At 40.1% G+C, this 8,235-nt stretch overlaps 1 protein-coding gene across 1 annotated transcript; it reads left to right on the forward strand.

Annotated features, from left to right (window-relative positions):
* Positions 1–978: 978 nt before the first annotated feature.
* On the forward strand, positions 979–3,592 carry LOC135702285 (uncharacterized). The gene is made up of 2 exons (XM_065223313.1): positions 979–1,038; positions 2,120–3,592. Exon 2 carries the CDS (start codon positions 2,120–2,122, stop codon positions 3,590–3,592), a length of 1,473 nt encoding a protein of 490 aa, XP_065079385.1. The 5' UTR covers positions 979–1,038.
* Positions 3,593–8,235: the final 4,643 nt, after the last annotated feature.

Consider the following 8,235-nt stretch of genomic DNA (forward strand, 5'->3'; position numbering starts at 1 on the left):
AATGTAATGACAGTTCATTCAATGTACTGCATCGTAGAAGCATGTTTTTCCAGACTGCATAATTCACGAGATGATTATCTAGACGCAATGCATTTGGGGAAACAAACTTTGTTCGAAAAAGAGGCTAACATAAAAACCTCAAAATTATTAAAAAAAAACTTCTGGCGGCCACATTACAGAATCTGTTCATATTTCCCAGTTGGGTGTGGTTATCATAGGTGGATAATAGAACTGTTTTGTACTGCAGTTCTGCTTCGCGAAAGTAATCACGATCGCTCTCAGACTTCGAAAGGAAGAAACGGTGACATGTTTTCCTGATGATGTTACGAAGATGCCGTCCTCCATGGCTTAGTGGAAACTACACCGTGCAAAAATCAGTAATACGTTTGTTCCGTGTCGACAAAATATGTAAAAAAATTCTGATTCTTTATCAAATGCATCGGTATGGAAAGGGAAACGAATTTAGAACTAATCTATAGTATTCAATTATTTCTATTGGAATCCGTTCGGAAAAAGAAGATTAAGCGCGAGATGTTCTTAGCAGGAAGGAAAATAAATCAAAACCCTAAATTGGAGCTTCAGGCCTCGTCTAGAATCTGTTGTAAAATCAAATAGGCGTACGGATGGTTTTAAGCCACAGTAAATTAATCAACGATCATTTTGTATGAACACACTTTAAGTCTGAAACTTATAATAAAGAAACTGAATTCAATTGAAATCAAAAATATTCGAGTTCCCAAATAATCTGACCCTCCCTGTATGTTTCTGAATGTGAATTGAAACGAAGTTTTTCTACGATATTCATGCAACAGCACCTTCTGCGTGACATTGACCAAACGTTTATCGACAAGGCACATACATTCCAAGATAACAATTCGTCAATCTTAAAACACACACGCGAATCTTTAATCTCGATAGCCTGATGATAACGTTGGTAAGGAGAATGCGAGAAATCGACGGAGAGCGTTACTGCTACTGGGTCAGTATGAAATTTTCTGCCGATCCAAAACGACCACAACCAACCTTCCGGAAGCAAAGGTAACTTTTTTCATTTAGTAATAATAAAAAAAAGTCCTTATCGTGAAAGATGCAAAGAGGTTTTCAAGTGAAACGGTCATAACAGGGTTTACACCGAGCTTAACGATTAAGGGCAGATGATGTGAAATTGTTTGGACTGGATAAATTTTAAATTCAATCATTACCATTGTGATATGATTTTGTTTGCATTACAAAACATAAAAAAAAGTGACATCCTCAGCCGGGCCTAAGCAAAAATACCACCAAGCAAAAAACAGATGGCAAACTCAAACTTCAATCTTTCAAACGACAACGCTCATCAGTGATTCTTCAAAATATGGCACAAGATAGCATTGATAAGACCAATTTTGACACTAATGTGTCAGCCTATCCGTCCGTTTGATGAATCATTGAATTTTGGGAACCGTGGCTGATCAATTAAATCACACGGTTAATCACGATTACATTTTTTTCTAGGAAGCTTAGCCTCATATATGTAAAACTGTCCGAAATGATGGTTGGCAAAGGCACAACTAAGAGAGCATACATAAATTATGTAGCATATTTTTGTATAATGTCAAAGCTCCCCCCACTCTCTCGTGGCGTATTTCCCTATACCTAATAATGACTGGACACAACTTTTGCAAACCCTCCCATCTCCCTAATGCGCTACAACATTTATGCATGCTAACTTAGCTAAGATATACTGCCCAACTGTTATCTATATATACAAAAATGAATTTCTGTCGGTCTATCTGACCCTTATAGACTCGGAAACTTCTGAACCGATCAGCGTGAAAATTTGTATGCAGGCGTTTTTGGGGCCGGGAAAAGTTTTTATGATGGTTCGAGACCCCTCCCCTCTCTATAAGGCCCCCCCCGGCTTGCATACAAATGAAACAGAAAAATATAGCATGCTTTTTTGAATCGGCGCATAGACTCAAGCTATTATTGAATCCCGAGCATGACCAGGCACACTCATCTAGTGATTATATAAATACTGAACTTATCGGACATCAATAATTGTAGTTATCGTAAATCTAACTTCCTGACATTAACTGTCCGATCAGTAAAAACTTACCATATTGTATTTCTTTTTCAGATGAAGGAACTTGGTGCGTTTGTCGTTTGCACACTACTAGTGGCTGGTGTGCTAGGAGCTCCTAATCCATGCGAAAACCTTGAGCGACTTCGAGTTTGTAACGAAACACAGTATGAGCTTTATCGTGACTGCGTAGAGGAAGTCAGATTGCTACGTGCGAAAAGACAAATACTATGTCCACTAATGTTCGATACTGTTCAGGAAGATGTAGTGGCACCATCGGTTCAGATAATCCCCGCATTACAAAGTGTGGTGACCGTTAATCCAATAGCATATAATCACATTCCTGACCTCAAACCAATGCTTAAATCTCTAGACCGAAAAGTGCTAGTCCAAACCGATGACGAAGACTATGAGTACAGAGTGCCTACCAATGTGACCACCATAATTCGTCTTACCAATGTAGTGAACAACACCAATATCGTAAATGTGCCAACGAACGTCAATGCTACCAATGTGAACAACATCCACATCTATGCTAACAATACCGATGGTGGTGATGAAGTGAACCAAGTGGACGAGCAAAGATGCTGTACAGCTGTTCAACCAAAATCCTGCCATTCATCCACGCAAGGATTCAAGTGTAAACACAACAAGTTCAGAACATGTGGTCCTCAGTGCACTGCGGATATTGTACATGTTCAGCGACGAAAACGTTGCAACAGTCATGGTAACTGTAAGCAGAAGCTAGCGTACGTCCCTCAGCCACAGAAACCCAAGTGTGTGTACATCGAACAGTGGCCATTCGTGGCTTGCGGGAAGCCGGCTAATATGCAAGTTGTCTGCGACGGATGCTACGACCACTATGGTTATGGTTTCCAAGCATTCAACGGACAACTAGCGATCCAATGCATAGGATGTTACGACGACGCCTTTGACCAAGGTCCGCTGTACCGACGAGGACCGGTTTTAAGGCCATTCTATTACCATGAACCACCGTGCAATATAACCGGACAATGCCCCATGTCCTACGACGACTGTGGTTATGGATGCTACGGACATGATATGATTGATCCTGCCTGGGGAACTTCATCTCTGTATGATCCTAAAATGAATGAAGCCAACACAGTCTATCTGGACCAGCAACTGAATATGGTTAACGATACCGAAAACGACTGGGGTAGTCCAGTGCACAAATGTACGGTTATTTCCGACGACAATACGATTTCGGTGCAGAACTGTACCGATATGGTAGACAACCAGTACGCAGCAGCTCCGTCCAACTATCCATACTACAGGCCACTACAGGATCAGCAGAAACCGGAATACAACGTGAAACAGACCACATTGCGGCAAAAGATTATAGAAGAAAAAGAAGAAGAAGAAGTAGAAGAAGAAGAAGGAGAAGAAGAAGGAGGAGAAGAAGAAGAAGTTGAAGACAGTGATCCCTCGTCCGGGGACGGAGTGCGTATTCAGGACTCTGCTTTGCCGTTCGTAGTAGAAGATGATGACTACTATTATTATAGTCAGTAGATTATGGGTGTTCGTTATGTTAAAAAAAAAACAGATTGAAGTGTGTTCAGACCACAAAAATGCCGGTAAAATACATTTAAGCAATAAATCTCTCTAGTTATGCTGCCACTATGATCCTACACTCAAGTCTTTTTATACACGTTTTTTTACGCGGTTATTTTTACACGATTGGTGCCAATGAGTTTATTACCCACGGTACGTTTGTATCGATTTATATGCATTTGATTCAAAGCACATTATTCGTTTCATGCCATAGGTAATCAAATGGCATACTTGAAAAAAAAAGATCATAACATTTGGTGTAAATACAGATTATTTTTTAAATATGTCAAAATCATGATTGGTTTTTTAACACGGTTTTTTTTTTGCACGTTACATATCCCCCGTGTAAAAAAGGCCTGAGTTTATGCTTTATTGTGTTTTAGCAGTCCCCTAACATCTTGACAGTTCCCATACATGTGAATTGTAGCTGAAAATTCGTGGTTCCTGGATTTAATGGTGTAAATTTTAAAAACGTCGTAGCATGTAAATTTTATTTTATTTTTTAAATAAAACTTTTATCTTTTTTTCATTGAATATTAATGATAATTTTAATATCCGTCATATATTCCCAGGAAACAGCGGTCAAAGGAGTTCCATTTCGAAGCAAACAATAATTTCTTTTTTTTCATTTGATTTGTTTTCCGTCGATCTTGTTTTCGGTGCTGAGCATCAATGCTACCGACGCCAGAGAAGCAGCTCCCACACCTGGACCCTATCTATTGACCCATCAACTCATGAACCGGGGACCAACGGCTTTACTTCCCTTCCGAAGGAAGGCGTGATCAGAGATGTTATGCCTCAGAACTTCCCGGCGGTGCCGACTGCGATTGAATCCAGGCCTGCTGGGGTGAGAGGAAATCACGCTTACCACCACACCACCGGTGCCGCTGTAACAAAAATTACTTCTCGATATTGCCATTACAGAGCGCTTTTTTTTCTGCAAAGTTGATTGAGATAGCAGTAGTCCTTGATCGGATGAATGAAATAACATTACATTTACCAACATTCACTTCCATTCCGTTCAATGAGCAGCATCCAAGAAGAGCGTTGATATCCAATTGGAGGGCACGGCAATCTACGGTGAATGTTTTTACACGGAAAAAAATATGTATGTTTTCCGAAAAATCTTTAAGCTTTAGGAGTTTTGGAATTTATTTATAATTTTTTGAAAGAATAATCAATTTTGTATGATTTGTCATAGTTCAATTAATCATTCTAAATTCCATAAATCAGACTCTTACTAGATATCGTTATGGTAAATTAATTGTATGATTATCTGTGAACTTGGTATTTACATGCTGTGAATTTTGTGAACTAAATTATAAATCAAATGTTAAACATTTAGTCAATATTTTAGAATAAAATAAAACTTATGCCAAATTTCTTCATATTGTTTTCCCCAATAACCCAAAATTTGTCAATACGTGTAACATATACCTATGAATGCTTACAGGGAGTACATCTTAAATCTAAAATTGCGGCCGTTACGAAAAAGTGTTCTTTATAATTCAAATTCACCAATCGTTAGGAAAAAACTAACAAATAATTTTCCGAATTTCCTTTGAAAAAACTTTCGAAAACCTTAAAAAAATGGATAATTTTATCACAGACAAACAGACATAACACTGGCAATTTGCTCATATAATACGCATTTAACGGTAAATTTAAATGTTTTTAGTTGATAGTACCACCATTGTGGCGCGCATAGTCAATAACCCTTGCGTTTGACGTTTACACACTACCGCCATTTGTTCAGCGTATTCTCAACAGATAGCGGTAGTGTTTTAGCAACGATGTTTTATATTTAAATAGTTTGTTTATTTGGAAGGTTCAATCGCGTTAGCTTTACGGAGCCGATAGTTCATTGTTCTTTGTTTGTAACAAAATTCAATTAATTCTATGTCTAGTAGGAGTTGGGCCGAATACTCGCCGAGATTAGAGAGGTACATTGTCGAAGGATAATATCAGGGGAGGAGCTTGGGGTAAGGTTTCGTTGTCTCATCAGAGGAGGTTTTATATTGAAAAATAATTTGTCTGTGATTTAATCTTTGTTTTCATGGAATAAAAGTTTTCCTTAAACCCAGTCATCATAATTGCGTATCACTTAGTTATACCACAAACGAAGTGACAGACGACTTTCTCGGAAGAGATTAATTAAAATAATGTGGTTCTCTGTTACAGAATTTTAGTCCACCTTCCGCCCCTCACCACTAAGTTTTTTTTAAAACTAGTTCGTTTATTTACAAGGCTCAGTCGTGTGTGAAACTTTGCGGAGCCAAAAATCAGTAATGTTTTAATTTACATTTTAAACAGCAGTAGTTCTAGGTTAGTATTGGGTACCAATTATTTGTGGCGGGCTCGAGGTTAATGGGTAACAATTAAGATTGAAAGGAGCTAGGTATGAAACTGGTTTCTGAAGCCTCCTATTGTATGCTCGATATTGTATGACGAGGCTCGGTAGCTCAGTGGTTACCGTTTCTGCTTACTGAGCAGAAGGTCGGGAGTTCAATCCCAGGCCCGTCCCCTTCCTTGCAATTTTTCACTTTGCCTTATTCTATACCCACTAGATTATAATGAAAACAAATTCTTCTTTAACACCGATCGCATCACTTACCACAGTGTGGGTCCTGATCTAAAAATAGAAATTGGATGAGTGCGCGCGCGTGTGTGTGTGTGTGTGTGTGTGTGTGTGTGTGTGTGTGTGTGTGTGTGTGTTTGTGTATTATAATCGCTCTACCAAAAAACGATCCATGCGTGTGCGTGCAACCTTTCCCCACATCCAACATCCCAGTGATTTCTCGTGCAAGCGCAGAGGATTTCTCGGTTTCCTTCACAGCGAGTACCACGTCAACACATTCCTTCCCATTCCATAGTTGACCTGCATTCGGACACGGCCGGCGCTGGTATTGCTAAATATTAGATCTCCAGTTCTTACACATTGAGGATGAATGTTAGTCCCAAACATCATCTGTTGGTTCTCTGTGTAATTGCAGCTGATCTGGTAATAACAGAGCAGCAACCGTGGGCGGTCAATCTGATTTTTTTTTTTTATTGTATGCTCGATATTGTATGCTATTGTATGCTCGATATGTTGATCGTACGCAGAGAAATTTACGTCTACATCCCAAACAGTTCTGGTTTTTTGTTCGTACTAATCGCAAGGAAGATAGATTGCCTACGTCCATGTATTTCGGCGACCGATTTGCTAGCACAGCCTCTAGTAAATGTGAGATCTTTGCTGAACACTTCAAGAATGTCTTCTCAAATACGCCTGCTACACCACCGCAGATAGAGGCTGCTGTTCGTGATACGCCGCTAGACAGCATCGACTTTGGAATTTTCCAGATCAGCGAGGAGCATGTCGAAAATGCATTACGTAAGCTCAAACATTCCGTGTCACCTTGTCCTGATGGGATTCCTTCATCTGTGTTGAAAAACTGCTCGAGTTCTCTGATGACACCGTTAGTAAAACTGTTCAATCTCTCGTTCCAACAGCAAAACTTTCACAAAAGGGTGACAAATGTAACGTTGTCAACTACCGTGGAATAACGTCTTTGAGCGCTTGCTCTAAGGTTTTTGAAATAATTGTAAACAACGCTCTCTTTGAAGCCAACAAAAACTACATTTCATGTGCCCAGCATGGATTCTACCCGAAACGATCTGTTACAACTAACCTCACCCAGTTCACCTCACTCTGCATACGCTATATGGACGCTGGTTCACAAGTGGACGCCGTATACACGGACTTCAAGGCTGCATTCTATCGTGTGAATCATGATATCCTGTTGCAAAAACTCGAGAAGCTGGGGGTATCTTCCGCGCTTGTTAGCTGGTTTAGATCATATCTGTCTGAAAGATCCGTGAGAGTAAAGATTGGTTCGTCACATTCGGAGCCGTTTATGATTCCTTCTGGCGTACCACAAGGGAATTATCTTGGACTGCTGCTTTTCTCATTATTCATAAATGACATTGCCTTTGTGTTGCCACGTGGACAACGAATATTCTATGCCGACGATGTTAAGATCTTTATGATCATCACGTGCACTGAGGATTGCCTGGAGTTGCAGAGGTTATTAGATATGTTCGAGGACTGGAGCAAGCGAAACCTACTCGATTTATGCATAGCCAAATGCAACACAATATCATTCAGCAGGAAGTGGCAACCAATCAATTTCAACTACAGCATGTGTGGACAAACTCTCGAGCGCTTGTATCAGGTTAGGGATCTCGGTGTGATATTGGACCGCGAACTCACTTTCCGACCGCATTACGAAGACGTGATTGCAAAAGCCAATAAACAGTTCGGCTTCATGTTTGAGCTTGCTGATGGATTTCGTGATCCTCTCTGCCTGAAGTCCCTTTTCTGTGCACTGGTTCGATCTATTTTGGAATCTTCCGTGCTGGTATGGTGCCCGTACAACAGAAACTGGATTGACCGTATCGAGGCGGTGCTGAAAAAGTTTGTGCGCCTCGCTCTTCGGCACTTACCCTGGCGTGATTCGTCAAATCTTCCTCCATATGAACATCGTTGTATGCTGTTAGGCATCGATACTCTGGAGAAGCGAAGATCCAATTTGCAAGCCATCTTCGTCGTTAAGGTA

The sequence above is a fragment of the Ochlerotatus camptorhynchus genome, unplaced genomic scaffold, assembly GCF_037179485.1.
Source record: "Ochlerotatus camptorhynchus isolate MF236.1 unplaced genomic scaffold, CSIRO-AGI_Acam_v1.1 ptg000191l, whole genome shotgun sequence".
In the NCBI taxonomy this organism is placed as follows: Eukaryota; Metazoa; Arthropoda; class Insecta; order Diptera; family Culicidae; genus Ochlerotatus; species Ochlerotatus camptorhynchus.

Bases quoted from the DNA above. Each gene is read 5' to 3' on its own strand.
- LOC135702285 (XM_065223313.1), top strand. From the start codon at position 2,120: ATGAAGGAACTTGGTGCGTTTGTCGTTTGCACACTACTAGTGGCTGGT.